At 37.7% G+C, this 20,838-nt stretch overlaps 1 protein-coding gene across 21 annotated transcripts in view; it reads right to left on the reverse strand.

Moving 5' to 3' along the window:
- Positions 1–20,838, reverse strand: part of INPP4A (inositol polyphosphate-4-phosphatase type I A) — a 110,256-nt gene that overhangs the window by 19,119 nt on the left and 70,299 nt on the right. For 10 of the 21 annotated variants that reach the window (XM_056491161.1, XM_056490992.1, XM_056490479.1 and 7 more), the window contains 12 exons: positions 20,103–20,193; positions 19,273–19,420; positions 16,253–16,383; positions 15,775–15,879; positions 14,895–15,003; positions 13,257–13,274; positions 10,602–10,785; positions 8,902–9,120; positions 7,637–7,775; positions 4,645–4,677; positions 1,912–2,084; positions 86–209 (listed from right to left, as the gene is read on the reverse strand). In XM_056491161.1, coding sequence (XP_056347136.1) covers positions 86–209; positions 1,912–2,084; positions 4,645–4,677; positions 7,637–7,775; positions 8,902–9,120; positions 10,602–10,785; positions 13,257–13,274; positions 14,895–15,003; positions 15,775–15,879; positions 16,253–16,383; positions 19,273–19,420; positions 20,103–20,193 — 1,474 coding nt within the window. Of the gene's footprint in view, positions 1–85; positions 210–1,911; positions 2,085–4,644; positions 4,678–7,504; positions 7,776–8,901; positions 9,121–10,601; positions 10,786–13,256; positions 13,275–14,894; positions 15,004–15,774; positions 15,880–16,252; positions 16,384–19,272; positions 19,421–20,102; positions 20,194–20,838 lie in introns of all 21 variants that reach the window. The other 11 variants (XM_056491418.1, XM_056490906.1, XM_056491584.1 and 8 more) reach the window with 3 other exon arrangements.

Here is a 20,838-nt window from a genome sequence, read left to right on the forward strand (position 1 = left end):
AAACACTCACATCCTGCTGTAGCCAATTTAATGCAGAATTTGCTGACTCAACAGCTATTCCCACCCCCTGGCCCTGTGCCTTTACCATAAGTGCTCAGCAGGCTCTCAAACTGTGCCAGCAAGCCAATGGTGTAGAGTTGTCTTAGAAATCCATCATCATGCAGGCAGTTCCTCAGCTTGATAATGAAACCACAAATGAGAGCTGTCAGCTGTGAGAGAGGAAACAGACAAGAATGAAATGATTAAAAAAAAAAAAAGTTCTTCAGCCCCAAACAAAAATGATAGCATGTATAAGAGGTGCAATAAAATCTGTCAAACAGATGCTCTTTTCCCTTAAACATCTTCTCTTCCTTGCAGCTGAAGACAACCAACCAATGAAAACCCAAAACATTCATAAAATCAGATTCAAGGCATGCTGCCTTCATCTCACAAGCTGTCTCAAAATGGGGCTGCTGTAGATCTCACACCTTTTTGTTTTCTGAACATGATCACTTGTGGTAGGGTCTACAACTTCTGATTTACAGAAGTTTCTCCTTAGAGAACTACTTCAGTTTTAGACAAAAAAGCAACAGAGCTAGTTCCAGGCCAAGAATTTTGATTATATGAATAAATTACTGATTTTCAAAAATGGCATTTGAGAAAGCTTAAAAATGCAGTATCTATTTGCATTATGCAGATTTAAACTCTGGTGTTACAAGATATTCAGAACAAGATCCTGAAGATCTAGTACTAAGGTCAGTACTATTATCTAAGATAAATACTAGTCTTAATTCACTTCAACAAAGGAATTTCTCATGCAATGGCCACTTACTATGTACACAGGTACATGACTTTGTTATAGAGTTAAACAGAAGAGAATAAAGTTCTGATCATTATGGGTAAACATATTCAAAGGAGTTTAAAAAATATCTGCATTATGAGGTGGTTTTTATATAGGAAAATTCCATGATTTTATCTCTATGAGATCACAGAATCAAAGAATCATTAAGGTTGGAAAACACCTCCAAGATCACTAAGTCCAACCCAGCAGCACCACCAAACCATGTCCTCAACTGCCATATCCACACATTTTTTTGAACACTTCAGGGATGGTGACTCCACCACTTTCCTGGGTACACCACTCCAGGTCTTAATAAACCCTTCCACGAAGAATTTTTTCCTGATATATAATCTAAATCTCCCCTGGCACAATTTGAGGACATTTCCTCTCATCCTGTCACTTGTTTTACATTTTTGATAATACATTATGGGACATAAGCCCTGCCAATGATGTCCAAGAAATAAACTGCTTGAATTAAGTGAACAAGATAGTGATTTCCCAGGAAAGCAGACACATGACAGAAGTGTAGTGGGCAGAAAAATTTGTTTTCTGTGGCCAGTGGAAATTTTTAGTGCAGACACCTGCTAGTCAGTGTCTGACACAAGAGATGCCAGCAGGTCCAGAAACAGAACCTAAGAAATAATTTCTCTTCATTTAGCTGGACTTCTGTCCTTAGGTACCATATGTCCTGCTGGGTTTCTCAATGTAGAAAACAAAAAAAAAAAAGGTAACTGAGGGAGTACACCTGCTACTCACAGACCTTTTTGTCCCCCTCTTTCACACCTTACTTCTGATTTGGCTCGGTAGCATAGGAAGGCAAAGGTTGTTTCTGAATACAGAAGTATATTTTTACAAGTTCTGGAATATTTTTTGTTTTCAACAGTGAATGTATATCCAAGGGGACACCTAACTTATGTATTGTCAAATTTATGCAAGTAACCAGTAAGGACAGGATAGCACAGCTTGTGAGGGGAAATCTGTCAAACCCAGGAAGAGATCTGAAAAATTCCAGAAAGAATAATCTTTTATATTTTACAGAAACCCCACTAAATGTGGAAGTGAAATCAAATCATGCACATTTGCTTGCTTACAGTCTGGCAGAAGACAACATCCCTGCGATACTGTAGGCTCAGGCAGAGCCCTATTGTTGGGGCACTGTCCTGCATTAATAAAAAGACCATGGCTTTCTTTGCCTTGTCGCTCATCATGGCTACACAGTCAGTGAGTGTGGTCAGCAAGGGATAAAGAGCTTCACTCCATTCACCTGGTAAAAAGAAAAAAAAAGTTAGCAGCAGTGGAAGCACTTTATTTGAAACAAACACACATTAAGAAGAAACTTCCTGTTGCAAGTCAGAGTTGTGGATAATTCCCATTTAGAACTCATTCTATTTTGACTGGATGGTTATTCACTGCCTTGTAATAAGTAACTTTACAGTGTGGTTATTGCATGAGGAAAATATGGAGAATTTTATTCTGTAAAGCTGTTATGACTTTCCAGACCATGTAAATTTGTGCCCACACATCATGTTGTACAACAGCTGATTTGGAAATCATAACAGAAACATGAATAAATATATATACAGAAGGGTATGTAACTGCATGTTCCTTTCACTGCACATACATGGACAGACAGTAAGGAGTCCATTGTATTACAGAAGCAGGGACCATCTGCTTAGCCATTTCTGTCAATGAGATTCCTCCCAAACATCCTGCCTTTTGAATCTCTAGGCACATAGGTGTACCATTCAGCACCTCAGTGAGACAAGATGATGCTCATCTCCTATTTGCAGCTAAGACTAATAAGGTGTGAGGTGAGAAATTAATGTAGGCATTCTTTTGTTTCCTGTCTCCTGAGCAGATTTAAAGGCTTTAAGCTAGATAACATGAAATACTAAACATAGTGATTTAGATGGGAGTCATACAGATTCTTGGAAATACATTAAAGTTTTTCTTCCACTGAAATACACAAGATATGACCCAAAGGGATTCTGTTCAAGGTCCTGTACAGGAAGCTCAGAAGTGAAACTGAGTTGTCCAAGTTCTTCTCTTTTTAAAGGGCAGGACAATATGTTTTATTTTTCAAAAGCATCAGAGCTCACTAACAGCACACACACAGCTCCCACCCTAGTTGGCTGTAGAAACAAGGCAATGTACAGACTAGAACCTGCATGAATGAGACACTTAAAGCCCCTGAAAGGAAATTGTTTGGGATTTTGACTCAAAGGCAGTATTAAGAGTCAGTAATAATAAATGTTCCTTTGATAACCAGCCAAAGAGGGGAACTCTGGAAGTCTGCTAACAGAAACATATCTGGCAAGATTAACAGAAATATCCTTTTGGCTTTTGTTCTATGTGGTAGATAGATAACCTAACAAACTACACAAAGGGGAAGCTGTTAGACTGTTTCCTTGCCTTAAAAAAAGCAGGAAACATCAAAAGAACAGGCAAGGAATCACAGCTTGTCTTTTAAATTCTATTAAATATTTTACCTCAAAATTAGTCAGATGCCATAATATGGCCTTGTGAACACTTAGAAAGTAAAATATAGATGATACTAATAGTGTTTCTCTTACTGCATTTAAGAGCTTTTCAGTAAGCAAATGAGAATAACAAGAACTGAAAATATCTTCCAGCACATCATCACCTCATTGACTGTATGCACATACATGAATATAGTTGCTAACTCAGCAAAGATTTAAAACTGTGTGTCTCACAGCACTTAATTTGAAAGATATGTTTATCTTTGGTAATCACAAAGTACACTGATGAAGATAATGCAATTATTAGATGGAGGTTTTTCTCCCACCATTCACATACAATGCAGGGATTCATCTGGGGTAGTGAGCAAAAATCCTCTGTGCTGTGTATTCTCCTGGTTTGAAATTCTGGCCATGAAAAACAAAGCCTTGTCAGTCTGCAAAGTCCTAAATGATTTTTGCTACCTACTTCATTGAGGTGTCACCTGTCTTCTTTTATTTTTCAGTCAATGGTAATTGCTGTTAACAGTAAACAGGAATAGAACGAATTGCACTCCCAGTCTCAAATTAGATTGGAACAAGGTAGGGGTGTTGGGAAGGCCAATGAGTTCACATAGCAAGCTTTTGCTGACTATATACTACTGACTATTTAATAAAAAGTAATGTCTTATTAAGAGAACCAAATACATAAAGCTTATGGGATGTAATATCAGGTGGGAAGAGCTCTTGCTTTTTTCACCCTAAGGGTCTCTCTTCTCCAAATCAATAAAAATATTAAAATAGATGTCCCCCAAAGCCTTGAAAATATATTTTAGTCTTTTCATATTAAGTACAGAGGGACAAGAAGAAAGAAGGTTAACACTGGGATGAGACTCCTAAATTCTGTATCCTGAAATATGAGACTTGCAATCCTCAATACTACTTGGTGTGCACCCATAACAAAGATTTTCCATCAGCCTTGTTGACTCCTCCATGTTCTGCTTGACTTCTCATTCAGAAAGGCCAGCTCAACAGCCCATGTGAAAGGGCATGTCTGAAATGTCAGACTCCCACAGACTTCAATGACATTTGGTGACATTGCCCCTACAACAGTTTGCTAAAACATATCAATTGGAGAAACCAAAGAGGCCCTGAACAAGCACTCTTCCATATCTGGACATGCAAAATGACCAGATACCCCCTGCACTCTTAGGAAATAATAACTTCTCAACAGCTTAGGTAACTCACGTGGTGTTGTAAAGCACTGCCATTTCAAAATGGTCCATCTTAAAGCAAGGCATTTGTTCACTTAACTGTGAACAAAACCCTGCAGTTTTCAGAAGAAGCAGAAGCCATGAATGCACATACCTGGGGCAGATTCTTCCGGAGTAGGGCTGCAATCTGCACAGAAATGGAGGGGCAACATGCATGATTAAGGAGCAGCAACACAGTCTAAATACAAGCAACTCAAATGCTCAATGCCAGGGTTCTCAAACATTTTCACTGAGAGAAGAGGAGCTCAGCAGAAATACTTTGCTGCCCACGGTCATGGAGGGCACGGGCTGTCTCCTCCACTCCATTGTTCAGGTCAGAGGAACACCTGGATAGGGACTTGGAGGAAAGCCAGTACCTGCTAGCTCAGAGGCTCGCTGTGGATTACCAGCAAGGGCACTGTCAATCCCCAGTGATCCACAGTGCACAATTTGAGAACCACTGGCTTACTGCAACTACAGATTAAGCTGGCAGTAAGGCTGCTAAACAGAAGAGCAAAAGATCAGCAGTAACTTCAATGCACTTAACAGAAAATGACATTAAGGCACCCACAATGCAAGAGAAATAAAAAACCAGTACTTCGCTACCTTAGTCAAAATTCTGTCACACAATTTCTGAGATAATTAACAGAAACATTAGAACTCATATTAAGGGCTGGAACCCCACCAGTGAAGTCTGTGGGTATTCCATACTCACTTCAGTGGGAGGATCAAGCTGTCAGATGAAAACATACTACAGGTCAATGCTAACAGTAAAAAAAAAAAACATGTTCCCTGTTATAGCAAGCCCTGCATTAATGAAAAGTAGTTTACTAAGCTTACAGAATTTAAGCTTCTGTTTTTTATATCTAGATTCACTAGTCAATTAATTATAAATCTGAACATAACAAGAGAAAACATAAAATTTAATAGCGTGCTTCAGGACAATCATCTCAGCTAGATAATTAGAAAAAAATCTCTCAGTAAATTAAAATTCATCATGTTCACTAAAGAAACTATATGTCCCCATGCGATTTTAGTAATAAATATCTAAGCCAATAACCAAAGTAGGTTTGAAAAATATCTTTTTAAGTTTCCCCTCTACTGTTTCAGTCAGTATTTTCTTTCACAAACATTAATTTCTAGAGAGAATCTCTAAAGTCCTTCAATAAAATTTTACTATTTCTCTCTTACCAATTGTGGAACTATCTTGCTTGGCTGTTTTTTACATTGCTTTCAAAATAATTTGTCTGCTCTCTGCTCATTTATTCAAAACATAGAATTACTAATAAGAAAAACATTAATTCTTTGAATATAAAACAGCAAGAAAAATGTGATTCTGAACTTAGCAAAAGGACCTTCTTTGTCCTTCAATTCTGCCCCAGGTTCTCTTGGTTAAATATAAAGATTTTTTTTTCCTATTTTGGAGGGACAGCAGGGAAAAGTTACAGAATTTCTTTGCACTAACAAAATCCTTGGTAGGTCCATGCAGCCAATTCCACTTTTATATGGTGCAAGTGTCAAGATCCAGAGCAGAATTAAAAGATCTACTGAATATGGTAGAAAAATATTGTTCTAAGTTGTTTTCAGCATCAAATTGTCTTGGGAAAAGCTTCTGATACCAGTCATCACAGATTTTTCCTGAATTTTTGTGAATTTTTAATATTAAAAATCCACAATATTTTATCATAAATGATATAAATAAATGTCAATGTGCATTGAAGGTTACTGATTAAACTTACACGTAAATACACATAAAACTTCATGTAAACTAGCTGGCAAACAAAAACATTTATAGGTATCAAACTGGTAGCAGAAATTTAGTCGAAGTTTAATGAAACAAGAACCTACTCTCCTATTTTTTAATAATACACAAAAATGTCAGTCTAATCTTTTTTTTTAATAATACAGAAAAATGTCAGCCTAATCTAGAAAAACGTGGTTATCTAAGCTACTAAATAAACTACAGGCAACATGCAAAACTACGCAAAAATACATTAACATTAATTTTCACTTCCTCTTTGTTTTTTTTCTTAAGGCACTGCCCTCCACTGCAACACTAACAATGTGATGGACATGAAGTCACAGACACACATAAGGGACAAAGGGCCATCAAACAGTAAGACAGAACAGGACAAAGCAAATGAGAACACATATCAGTCTTTTTAGAGCTTCACTTAGCCCACCTGCGCTATTAAGTGGCCAAATCAGAGTGACCACACATAAAGAATGTGAGAATAAGTGAAGTAAATATATAAGTAAATAAAATAATTCTGAAATTTAATGCACAGCTAACAAACTGTCAATCTAAACTGATAAGGATGTATTTCATTCACACGCTCACAGCTTTACACTGGATTCAATACAGCTTCCACTTGAGCTTAAGTTTTGAATGGATTGTTCAACTAAAAGCTTGCACTACCAATTCCTACATTCCAGCTCACAAGAAGTCTAAATAATTGTCTCAGCACCACAATTTGGGTTAAAATTGCTTTGAACTCCGTTAGGTTCATCTACAATCAGTTCAGTCTAATGGGACTGACTGGGGTCCTCTCCCATGCTTTAGCAGCCCAGCTGGGGGACCATCAGTTTTTCAGTAGTGCTGCACTTCTCTCATGTTTTATTTACCTTTAATAATCTTTGATTGCTGCAAAGAAGCTGAAGCCAACAGGAAAGCTACCAGAGGTGGTGTCTGTCACGTGATAGCCCATACAGCTGTTTTACTTTAAAACTGTTTGGTTTTAAAGCACACCGAGTGAAAACCAAGTGCCACTTCCATCAGTGGATTTGGCAATGATTTCAGTGGCACCAGGATTTCAAAATAAGTAATGGGCTTACCAACAGCTATTTCTGCCTGACATCACTGCTTAACACCACCACTGAGCTAAGAACACATGGAGGGCTGCAAGGGAGGCTTAGGAATGATGCCAGCACACAGGAGGAGAGCAGCAGTGAGAAGCAGTGTCTGGCATACGCACTTGTCCTGAGAGAATGGCATGCACAGGACGGTGTGGATGAAGATGGTGGTGAGGATGATGAAGGTGGTGAGGATGATGAGGTCTCATTTAAATCTTCTGGATTTATCCAGTAGGCACGACTGTCCCGATTACCTTTCTTACTAGTACTGCTGACGTCACACTGGAAAACGTCCTCACAGCTGTCACTTTGCAGGCGCTCCTTCTGGAGGAGTTTGTCCACTCGCTGGATGATACACTCCAGGCTTTTGTCGACATTCAACCAAACTTTCTCCTTAAAATAAAACATTTCTTTCTCAGTTTAAAACCAAAAGAGATGTTGGGTAGCAAATCCCTTGGTGATATATTTGCTCCTGTGATTCTAGTCACAATTCCTCTGCAAAGTTTCCTCTGGGCTATTGTGGTTGCATGTGTGCAAACACAAATTATGGATATATAAACAATGTATACCAGGATGTCAACAATATGTAGTGACATTACTCCTGTGGTAAATTGCAAAGCTGTTTTCTGTGTAAGATTGCCAAACAATTTTAAGTTCCTCTTCCTGCATTATTATTCCAATTTCGAGCTGGCACCATTGTTTACTCTTGAAATTCATGTTTGACATAATAATTGTATACAATCACACATCTTTTTTTTTCTCTGTAACTCAGTGAACAGATAAAATTACTGCATTATAGTAATGTCTAAATACTGAATTAGCTTTATTTGTATCTTATTACTGTGACTTTGACTATAAGTCAAAGTATGCCAAAATAATTACAATTAGCAAGAATGCATTTCCCAAATGAATTGAATTTCTTTTAAAAATTGGTATTTCACAATATTAACAATTGCTTTAATTAATCTTGACTATTTGTGAGATTTAGTTAACTTCTGTTTATTTAACACAATGACAGAATTTACACAGTCCAATTCTCATTTGATTGGCAGTATGTTAAGGAAAATCATTTAAATACTTTGTTTTAAAATGCTGTTCATATTCAAAACAGTGATCAACTGCAAGTTCTAAATGGTTACAGGAGAATTTCTGTAAGAGGAAGGCTAAATTGCATAGCTAGCACCTACAAAATACACTTTATTTGGGAGAGTGCAAAAGCCCATTGTAGTATGTTCAGTTTTTCACTTTAAAAGCTATTTACTTTCCCTTGGGCCTCACCTTAAAAACACTGTGCACCTACTGTAACAATTTCCATAATTTAGGAGATCCAGAAATATTTATTAAAGCTTACTTGTACTCCCATGCCAAGGAGTAACTTCCTGCAGGATAGAGACAACGTCTTTGCTAGATGACAAATACCTACTACATACTCATCCCATATCTGGTGAGCAGCTACAGAGCTTATTAAAAAAGAAAGTCAAAAGAACAAAGGATTCATCACTCCGCTGTGCAAACATACCCATTCCTCTTCATGCCAGTCCACCTGCAGAGAAGATCGGCTGTTTCTTCCCGTCCATCTGGCCACAAGTGTATCCTGATCATTCCTTAGCATCACTTGCTCCCCTTCTCCAGAGGTTGGAGATGCTTTTGAAGCTATATAGTCTGGCCTTGCAGCATTCAGTCCGTGTATTGAATTTGCCAACAGCTTGCAGTCACAAACTGTGACAAGTTGCCGAGTCTAAAAAGCAATAAACCCCATGTTTTGAAAACTTTCCATTATTCCATACATGATCTATGCTGTAATTTTTTAAAAAATGAAAAAAAGAAGTAGTATTTTGTAAAATAAACTATTGCTTTAAGGCGCCTTTTGAATACCTTTACAGAATTACCTTAAAAATATAGTATAGGATCATCCCAAAACACAAATGACACATTTTCAAAGACTGTACTACTGTATTAGACTTGCAATTATTGAAAATGTCACTAAGAAATGTGCAAATCATCTTCATTTGCACTTCAGCTTAGAACAAGGTGCAGACATGTGTGGTGTTTGAGCACTGGAACAGGCTCCACAGAGAAGCGGTCACAGCACCAAGCCTGACAGAGTTCAAGAAGCGTTTGCACAATGCTCTCGGGCACATGGTGTGAGTCTGGGGGTGCAGGACCAGAATGATCCAGATTAGTCCCTTCCAACTCACTATATTCTCTATTAAATTATTTTTATACCCCACACAACAGTTGCCACACCAGAAGGATCAGGCTTCAATCATCCTGTCCGAAATCATAACAAGACTTAAGAGGAAGGCTGAAGGTTCAACCCACTAATAAATGCAATTTGTCCCCTGTCTTATTTAGCCATGTTGTATTAAAGGATTTTTGTAAGTCATATGAATATGAAAACGATGTGGCCTGTGTGTCTACTAAAAAAAGTACAAACAAGACATTAATATGTCATATATTCACATAATCCAGTTGTAGGAAATCCCACAGATCAATTATACACTGTACTCATTTAGAATGAGCATTATAATAAATAATGCATTTACAATGAGGTCCCATTTTACAAAGTTGTATGCATATCCCTTCCACTGGCACATTTTATGGCAAGCTGATTAGCCACTACTGCTGTTTAGAGCCTTCAGATCTGCTTCAAGGACGGAAGAGGTCAATAAAACTGTATTTGGGTTTCTCTACCAGTAAGATTGTGTTCAGATTGTATGTGGGTCCAGCCTGTTTTTTGTTAGCACACATCAAGAAATAACTGGTTTACACCCCCATAATTCAAGCAAAGGCTGTGTCACTATTACTCTTTATTTCACCAGTGGAAAAATACAGAATTGTTTCATTAACCTTCACACAGTTGCTGCTGCTTGACAGATGACTCAGAACCTTAAAAAATAAGGTGATTATGGAGAAAAGGATATAAAAGAAAGTGAAGAATGCACATTACTGCAATGTGATTAATGAATAGAGGGAATCAGAGGACATTGCTCTCCACTGTACTTTCAAGAAAAGATGAAGGCAAGAGTGTCAAATGTAGGAGACAATGTAAATAAAAACAGGAACTTCTAAAGGCAGATACAACTGCTTTTTAAGACTCTGCCTGTTACAACACACTACTGAAAAAGTTAAAACAGATGTTTCAAGAAAATCTACTAAACGTACAGACAGAAAAAAATATACACTATGCTTCAGCAGAGAAATGAATTATTCTCCTACCTTATCTGCTAGGATGGCAAGTGTTCTTTCAAGGCCATTAGCTGATCTATCCTTGGCAGCTCTTGAGAGCCTTTCTGCATAGTAACTGACTTGTGTTTTCAGGGTGTTGATTTGTGCAATAATTTCCTTTGCTCTAACGATGTCCTGTGGGATGTATATTATAGACTGGGAACCTGTTGAAGTGCTGGAAAAGAAAGATTGATTTTAGGGGGGAAATTGATCTAAAGGTCCACACATTACAGTGGCATGCTGGGGAATTAATGGCAGACAACAAAAAATTACCTAAACTAGTGATCAACAGTGAAAGTCCAGTGGGCAATTGCACAGCAGGAACATGATCCTAGACACTTCTCTGCCTTTACTGAAAGCATTCAGATGCAGATTTACTAATCCCTAATACCAAGGGGCTGTGGGCAGAGCCTGTACACCAGAGGACAGGTTTGCTGAGGAGAATGTGGGTAACAGATTTTGCCATCAGATACAGAATCATTGCAGAGCAACATTGCTCCATTCTCCCTCTCCTTACAACACAGATACTTCGTTGAGGCCTTGTTTACAAAAATGTTTTATCACGTATCTACTAACATCATGAAAAGAAAATCTATGCTCCTTCTAACACAGAAATGCCAACAAGATCCGTAATGCAAACACTCATGGTATTAACAAAAACATCCTTCTGCTAGTATATAATTTCCTCTATTGCAAACCAAAATCAAGTTACACCAGCAAAAGCAATTTTATGATATGTAAAAAATCAACATGCATCTTCAGGCTAATCCAAGGACACTGTTGTTTGTGTAGTTTCTGTTAGCACACAATATACTAAACTAGGGACAAACATATCTTTATATGGGGATAATGCAGCTACACTAAGATTGCTTATCTGACAGTAAAGAATGGTTTATGCCCTTTTAAGTTTAAATGTCTACAGAAGTTGCTTATCCAATCCAAGACAGATGCTCTACAACTGCTGGAGAAAGAATAGCACTTCCAAAGGGTAATTTCATCCCACCTGAAAAGAGTCATTCACAAAAGCTGCCTTTTAACTCAGAAAATTACTCAAAGCTGAAGCTATGCTCTTAGTTAATTATTTGGAACCAACTGACCACTGCTCCCTTTGTCAAGCAAAATGCTGGATTCTTCCTTCCCAGTAGGAAAGGTACCCAAAGACCAGACCTTTACATCATCTCCAGCTGTGCCAAGTGTGATGCCCATTCACGACATGGCATCAAGCATGAGGAGACACCAATTGTGTATTATCTTAATTTCATTATTGTTGTTCAGTCATGAATGGCTTCAGCATAGTAACAGCACAGAAGAATCTACTGTTTGCACGGATCTCAGCACTGTTAAATGGAGACAGCCACACTGAGAGCTTGCATGGAGAGGAGTTTCTTTTTCAGACACAGTTATCAGAGACTACAGCCTCCAAGGAGTGTGAACTCCTCTGCTACCCTTAGAGCCATGCTGTTAATTTCTGCAGTGTATCTGTGAGGTAGGACATGAGGATTGTCTGGGGCACACTTCAAAATCATGCCACAATTCCAGTTCTTGTCCCTCAACAGATATTATGGCAAGGAAGAAGCCTAATGCCAGTGTCTGCCTGAGCTCCATTACAAAAGAAAGATGAAGGATTTGTTTTCAAAGGATGTAACTCAGAAGCAATTCTTGAAAGTTTCCTTGTTTATGCTCTGGTTACCCACCTCAGTGGGGCAGAGAACAACCACTCCCCAGTACTGCTATGCCATACAGCAAATTAATCTCAGCTTTTAGGGCTTTCCCTGTACTTGATTTGTGCTTTCTAGTGACCAGTGATCTTAGTGACAATTCCTCTGAGCAATTTCTTTCCACGACAGTGTGGTTAACATGCATAAAGACATAGTTGGCAGAAAAGGCCATGCAGCATATTGAAATTGGAATTAAAATTATTATATTTTTAATCATAAACATTTGCTAGGATGGTTGGGGGAAAATTATGGTGTAAAGATCACATATACTTACTTTACAACCTGCAAATGCTTTTTCAAATGAACAGCTCTCATTGTATTATACCAGCAAACTGTAACATAGACTTATACTCTCAGTGAATTAGGGTTTCAACCTTAATAAGAGTAATTTAGAGCAAAACTTCTCCATTTTTGAACAATCCAGTAATGTCTGCTTTTGATAGTACTGAACACCACAAAATGAAGAAAAATATTATGTGAAAATGTGTAAATAAAGACATGGATTACAAAAATATACACCATGCCAAATCTATCACTATTAAGGTTTTAAAATAAATAAAATTATCCTAATTATCTTCCATCACTGGCAGAAAAATTTCTCATTCCAAGTAGTTTTCATTGGAAATAACAAAGGAAAATATATTAAATCCTTGTTTTCTGATTTTCTGTTTTTTAACTTCTTGTGATCAGAGAGAGCCAGGAAGCTAGCTGTTCATTGCAAACAAACATTGCAGATGAAATGGAATTCATTCACACATCATGTTCTACAAAGCAGCTACAATTACTTAGAGCACAGTTAGGGATGCCATGAAGCATGACATTAAAAAGCCCTGCACACTTTAAAACACACCAGACCTTTGCCAAAGAAAACGAAAATAACCCAGAGAACAGAAACCCTCTATAGAACTCTCAGAAACAGAAAACTCACCAACACTCCTCATAACTGCTACAAAAACAAAAAACCAAAATAAAATTAGCAGATTGTTAGCAAATACCAAAAGCAGAAACAAAACAAAGTATGATTGGGGAAATAACTTATTTGAGTCATTTTTTCAATAAGGTGGGTACATGAACTTGTAAGCAAAAAACCACAGATTGCCAGATGACCATGAGTTGATCTGGGGAAATGCTATGAATGCACCAAGCCCAGTTATGCCAATGAAAGAAGAAGGAACTGATGTAACAATAAAACTGAAGAGATGGATCTCAGTTCTACTATACTGGCTTTTTTGATAACATAGATGTACTTAAAATGAAAGTTGTTCTTCAAATGTTGAACCTGCAGTTTTCATGGACCCAGAAGGAACAGTTCTGAAAAGCTTAGAGGAAAAGTACTGGATAGCAATTAAACTCTCCAATCAACTCAATTATTGAGTGAGGGGAAAAAGAACAAATTCACATGGGAAATCAGCTGTTGCAGGAGTAAGAATCACTTCAGTGGCTATGCTGACAGAAGGAGGTTATTTCAAAAAGCAATAGTGGTATCAAAAGAACAGAAAGCGTGAGCCTGGCATACCAGTGTTCAGTTTTATTCTAGTCCTATCCTAGTGCACTCTATCAGCCTGAATAATTACACTAGGTATTTTTGCACCAATCTTTTTATCAGTACATATCTGACTGACACTCACAAGATGCTGCTTTTCACTTCTTTACTGCCAAAATTAATTCTGCAGTTGATTCCCACATCATTCCCTCCTCCTATCAGCACCAAATACTACTAATCCTTTCTTTGGAAGGGTATTATCAAGGTCTCCTTTTCCCTGACTACAAGGACTCCTTATCCTGCTACTCTTATGTCTTGAATGCTTCATACAGCAGTAGAAGCAATGCAGACCCTGCAGCACTCTCCCTTCTCTGGGAGCTGGTGTAGGTGCCCTGTTAGCAAATGTGACATTCCCAGCTTCTGCACCTTCCTCTAGCACATATAGCCACACTTCTACAGAGGTCACTCAGCAGTCCCTGCAGACAGGACCACGGAGGTCAAGTATCCCACCTGAAGGGCAGAGGCCAAATTCAGAAGCCAAATCTGTGCAAAATAATTTAGGCAATGCAGGAAGGCCTCCAGAAATAGTTTCAGAACTAAACCCACTTTGTCAACAAGGAATTTACCAATCAGGCAAAGCAGGTTCCTACTACAGAGAGCCCAGCAACAGGACCTAGAAGTTATGAGAGGGGTGAAAGTCTCCTGAAAATAATGGGTTGAAGCATGATGTAGTGCAGCTGAGGAGGTTCAGCAGACAAATGTTCTGACCCACAATTAGGCAGAACCCAAAACCAACACCTAAAATAGCTAAATTGAATGCATCAATAAGTATTCAGAAAAATTAAAGTTTTCATAAAAAGGAGCCCATCAGTAAACAAATACAGTAATATAAGGAGGAAACTGTTCTCCTTCTTTGGGAAAAAAAAAAAAAAAAAAACCCACAGAAAAATTTTCAATACAAAATATTGTATAGTAGTACTACTGAATGAAATAAAAACAGAATGGAATGATTTTCCAAATAACTGAGCATGGATCAGCAGAAAAAGGCACAATAGCAGCTGACACAATAGTATTTCTACTTACTGTTTCTTTGCCTCTTCAAATTTATGCAGCTTTTTCCTCAAGCCACCTGATTTAAAGCCTTGACAATGAGCTGCTGGTGCTCCTATGGTGACTATGTCGTAGTTCTGATCTGGGATGGACAAAAAGGACTTACAAATGAAAACTTGTCATCTTTAACACAGACAAACAATTGTGCAAGTTCAAAAACTTTTCTGAAAGTAATTTCTAGGGAACTTTGCCATGGTTTGAAAGACATGGAAAACTGAGTTGTTCTAGAGGCCCTGGAAATCCATCAAACACTTATTCAGGTGAAAGACCCATACGTGAATGCAAGTCCCCTGTTTCTTAATCTAGAAGACTGACAGTGAAAAAGAAGTCTTGAACACTGGTCTGCATACAAAGCTTGCCATTACTGGAATCCCTCACAAGGACATGTGAGACAACTGTGTGTCCATGGTCACAGGGAATTACTGTTAAAAAAAGGGAAAACCCAGGTTATCTATGATGAAACAAGTTTGAAAAAATGTGATTTTGCATAACCATACATGTTGATTCTGGAGAAAATGCACATAAGCTTAACAAGAAACAACAGTCAGAACCTTTTTTATTCTACTGCAATTCAAAATGTCTGGAAGAGATACAGCAGCTTAACCCAACCTTGGTACAAAGGCTAACTTGTGCCACCTAGAGTTCAGTTAACTCTAAACCTGAAGAACAGCAATAATACTTCCATTTCCTCTTTTGCAAAGGGATTTGGAATCTGAGAATAGAAGGTGCTATAAAACTGCCAAGTTTTACTACTACAGTAGTTTGTAGAAACCTGGCTGTATAGTTGAGGATGGAAATTTTAAAAGGTGGAGAGAAAAGTAACAAGATTATGTGAAGAAAGAGAAACTAATACCTGATCCTCCATCATCCTGGACCCTCATCCTCTGTATATGTAAATTCGTAGGAACAAATTCCAATTTTTTATCAGCTTTCAAGCTACTGGCTTTAAATGAAGGACCTGAGAAATGCAAGAAAAAAGTAAGCATAAAACCCTTCTCCTTGTGCCTAGGCTAAAACATTCAAAAAGTTTCATTCATCATTTGCTATGTGCTTAAAGTAAAGCAGAGAAAATTAAAAAGAGCAAAACAAAATCTTTCTTTCTTTCTTTTACTGTTTGCACTTATCCTCTACTTTCAGAGTAAGACAAGAGAACAAATAGAACAGATAAATATTCCCAGGTAATTACACAATAAATATTATTAAAGACATGAAATTTAATAGAATTGTTTACTCATTATAAAACATTCTGAGTTCCCAATTTCCAAGAAGCACTAACAATCTGAGTAGAGAAGAATCATGTTTTTATTTAAAAAAAAAATTTTAAAAATCACCTTTATACTGGTGCAGGTCAGTTAGATTTTCCTGGTAAGTTAAAATAATTGTTTGGTACTGCGTAACTATTTGTCGACGAAGGCTTTCCCAGCAAGGAGACAGTTCTCCCAATTCTTCTAGTTCACAAACCCTGGGGGGAAAAAAGAAAATTAGGTCTGTGGGGAGGGAAAGAGAGGTGTTTATTTCCATAATCCACTTGACCAAGAATGAGTTTCACATCACATCAATGGAGCACCATCCTCAGCTGACACACTCTCAATTTACTGTGTCTGAGCTACTCACCAGACTGGAAAAGCTTCCAAACACACATCCCAAAGCACATCTCAGGGCATAGGTTGAACACTACTTCAAGGAAAATTGCTTGCTTACATTGTACTCCCCCCAGGAGCCTCAGAAAGCAGAGTTTATAAGCAGAGCTTCCCACTTTTCTGAAGGAGCTCTTAAACTACATGAGGATTGGTAAATGATGGAACTGTCATCATGTCAGGTGACTTGGGACAATGAGGACCTTTTAAGGATAATTTACTGAACTCTGGTGGCTATTAAACTGATTAAGAACTGTGACAGAGGTTAGGTGAGATAATAGCACCTGATGTTAGGTACAATGAGTATATTCACTGGTAAGGTATGTACTCAACAGCTTGCAAGGCCAGGGAAAGCCTAAGAAATGTAAGCATTAAGGGTTTGAAGAGACTGTAAGCATTAGTATTAAGGGTTTGGAGAGACTGAAGGTGAGCCAATAAAATCTTCATTTGAGATCCAGGATTTTGGGCACTCAGTGTAGAATAAAGAAGGACTGGACACCCCTAGATATGAACAGGAAAGGCCCTGGCTTTTCCCTTGTACCCTGACTGCCAGGTTTCCAGTCATACATGGCAATTCTGTGTTACATACTGTTCCCCAGCAGTGCTGCTGAGAAAATACTCAATGTATTTCATGTCATGTTTGTATTACTGTCTTCTTGGATTAGTGTATTATTTGGAAAAAAGGAAGAAGGGGGAAAAGTAAACAAGTCAACACCAGACAAAATTCAACAGCACGTTACCCCAGAAAAGGTAGAACTGGACATTGACATCTGTTAAAAGCATCCAGCAGGGTTTTTTTGCAGTTCTCTCAATATCCCTAATTCCATTGTTTTAACCAATTATCTGTGTATAATTTAAGACAGCATTCCACAGAGCAATTCCCACTCCACAGTACTTAGGATACTATCAAAAAGAAATAAATTTCCAAGAATATCATCAGATTGATTTGCCAACAGGCAACAATGTAAAGTATATTTATAAAGACACTTCCAGTTTCATCTTAAAACTTGCTTTCTGCACAAGATGCTATTATGATTAGCTTGTCAAACTCTCTGCTCAAAAGAACCCATGAATCTGAGCCTTGGTCTTCCTGAAGTAAATTCACAGCTTAACACTCCAAGTTGATTTGTTTGTCCCACAGAGCCAAGGCAGCAAGGAATATGTATGACACAAATAATGAGGCAGTCAAAATATCACTCCCCCCAGTTAGATTTTCCCTTTCAAAGGACTCTGGCCCAGAGGAGTTTTATCTAAAAGACAGCAGTTGTGATTACCCAAGGACATTTTAAAAGTCACCAGGATGTGAAGACAGAAACAGCTGTGCTTGTGTAGCTGTCTGTCATTCCTCTGGGCTGCAGCACTGAGAATGGAGAACAGAGCCCGTGGTCAAATCTGAGTGACTCTATGAATACAAAGTGTGATTGTGCACATTATTGAGGGTCACCTCAACTGAACAGAGACAAGGGAGCCTTTCTCAGTAATTACACAAAGGCCTATTTACCTTTGAGCCACACCACCCAGTGTACATCCTCAAGGTCATATTAACAATCACCTGGGCTGTTATTAACCTGTACCTGTTTACAACAGGCATCCACCAATCTCTGCATGATTTTAGAAAGAGCCTCTGAACAGTCACATTTCATGGCCAAGGCCTCAAACTTCACTGCCTACAGTCTTACAGAAAGACACATATTTTTTGCTCATTCACCCTAAATTCTCCTTGATCTTCAAGTCCTTAACCTACATCCATGATACATGGCACCTTATGGATAAGCTTCCCAACTCTTTATTATTATGGTTGTACCTCATAATGAATAGATGCTTTTAAACCTACTGTGAGGAAAAGCTGTAGAGAAACAAAGATACAAAATAAAAAACAAATAACCCATGACTAAATGTGCAATGGCATACCCCTAGCCTGCTCCATCAAGATTGTAGCAGGACAGCTGAACAAGATATAGCATTCAATTTCTAGAATCCAAGTGCACATCACTAAAAACATAACATCAGAAAATTTAATAAATGTGAAGTTCAGAAACTCAATTAGTTTTCCCATGCATTACAAAAAGTCTCTGCCATCTTCCTGTGAGAATTTATCATTTTCACAAAATATGAAAATACCTACAATGAATGGATTAACTCATGATTTTATTTCACGATATCCCAAAGGAACTGAAATGTCCTAATATACAACAATGAGAGCACTAGTTAGTTTTAATTAAGATCAGACTTAGTTAAGATCTATAGGATTGGATTCAAGCATAGTCAAAATAAAAGCCCAATACTCAAAAACCCAGCTAAAATTCTTTAACATTCCAATCTTGGCTTTTATAAAGAACACATAAACCATTAGATTTGCAAACCACAGCCTACAAATGTCAGGAAAAACACTCAAAGGAATATGTTGCCTGGAAGATTGTTAATTGCTTCAAAAAGAAGCAAATTCAAAATAAATCTACAAAAGCCTGAACAGATTTCCTTTTCCCTCCCACCTCCTAAAATGAGGCAATGTCATTACTGCACTACAGAATTTCATTTTACTTGCTTTTATTCTGTTTTGTTTTCCATTCAAAACTACTCTTCTGACTCTCAAAGCCATTTCTTATGTCAAAGAGTAGTCAGTGCATTAACACAGATATATTTATGCCTTTGTAACTCAGTAACAGCCACATCACTGCTGTATTACTGCACATGTAAACCATCCCAAAACTCACCTTGCTGCATCTTCTTCTAGAAGCAGCTTCACAAATTGTCTAGGGATGTGCAGTGACAGGATGCTCTCTGCCATCTGCTCCAAGATTCTCAAGTGGTTTCCATCAGTGGTTGGGAAACGATACATTCGGCAAATGGCACCACCAAACACTAAAGAATTAAAACCATATGATTTAAGCCTAGGGTTTGACTTAAAAGTGTACAAAGTCTCTTCTTTCTTAAAGTAACTGGCTTCAGTTCACTAACATGCTGAAACATCCTGCTGTAAAGATCTGGTTTAACCAGGCATCAGTCTAACATTTGCAAACATGGCCATTCTGCAGTGACCATTCTTGGAATGTTTGCAGGAAAAACCTCCACTCCAAATGACTTACTACATTAAGGAATTTAAACAAAATACATATTCACCTTCTAAAATACTTTTGCCTTTTTTTTTTTTTTGGTCAATCTACTATGCATTTTCCTCTCATGCAATCATTAGCTGGAAAACTAGTCTTTTTGCAAGATTCTTTTTCTAAAGCCACTTGCTTTCCTCTGTCCCTCTCCTCACCCTGCAACAATTGCTTAGGAACAGACTATGAAATTGCATGGAAAATGTTACATTATAGTCAACTTAATGGCAAAAGTTTGCTTCTGCTGTTTTTAAAATACAGAATACTGCCTATGACAAAATGATTTATTCTGGTATGACCCTCAAAGGACTGCTCAATCAGCAGCCTGCTCCTATTCAAATGAAACATCTGCTGAAATGCCCTGGGGCCACAGGCACACAGGGAAAGATTAGCTTTTATTGATACCTAAAGCTTACTTGTTACAGCCCAGGGCAGCTTACCAGATTTCAGTAGTGCATCTTTCCTCAATGAAGCATATTTGGATCTGATTCCTAAGGATTCTGTTAAACTTTCATCAACTGGCAACACAGTCTGAACAAAAACAAAATAAGAAAAAACAGAAATAGTTAAGAATGAAATCTCAGTGCTCAAGCAATATGCAGTGATGACCTATCAGAGAGACTTCAAATAAATATTCAACTCCACACATGCTTTAGATAAATATTTCAAATATTTTTACTGTGGACAAAAGATATTGCAGGCTGGAATAAAAAATCCTAAGCATTCCTATCTACTTCTATTGCACAGTACAAAATGCCACAGAAATTTTCATCCAGCCTTTCAACTACTTATGCTAGCACAGCTTCAGAGTCCTTATAGGTACTGCATCAATAGGCATGAACAGATTTGGAGGATAAAAAGGGATTCTAATGCACACTGTGAATATAATACACATATAAGAGTGCAATGATCACCAAGATACTCAAAATACAAGCTTTACAGAATTAAAAATATCTATATCTATTAAATATAAATATATTAGGTTGAGAAAGTGCTGTAAACATCTGCTCCCAAGCAATTATTTGGGGATCAGGGGAAAAAAAAGGCCAGTAGTAAAGTTTCTCTTGTCAAGTCAACCTCTTCAGTTTTACTAAAATTCTGGGAATTCCCTAGCATCCTCATTGCAGTTTTTTTTAATGGTACCTTCCAATTCACAATGTGAAAAGAAATACTACA

The sequence above is a fragment of the Oenanthe melanoleuca genome, chromosome 1 (assembly GCF_029582105.1).
Source record: "Oenanthe melanoleuca isolate GR-GAL-2019-014 chromosome 1, OMel1.0, whole genome shotgun sequence".
NCBI lineage: Eukaryota > Metazoa > Chordata > Aves > Passeriformes > Muscicapidae > Oenanthe > Oenanthe melanoleuca.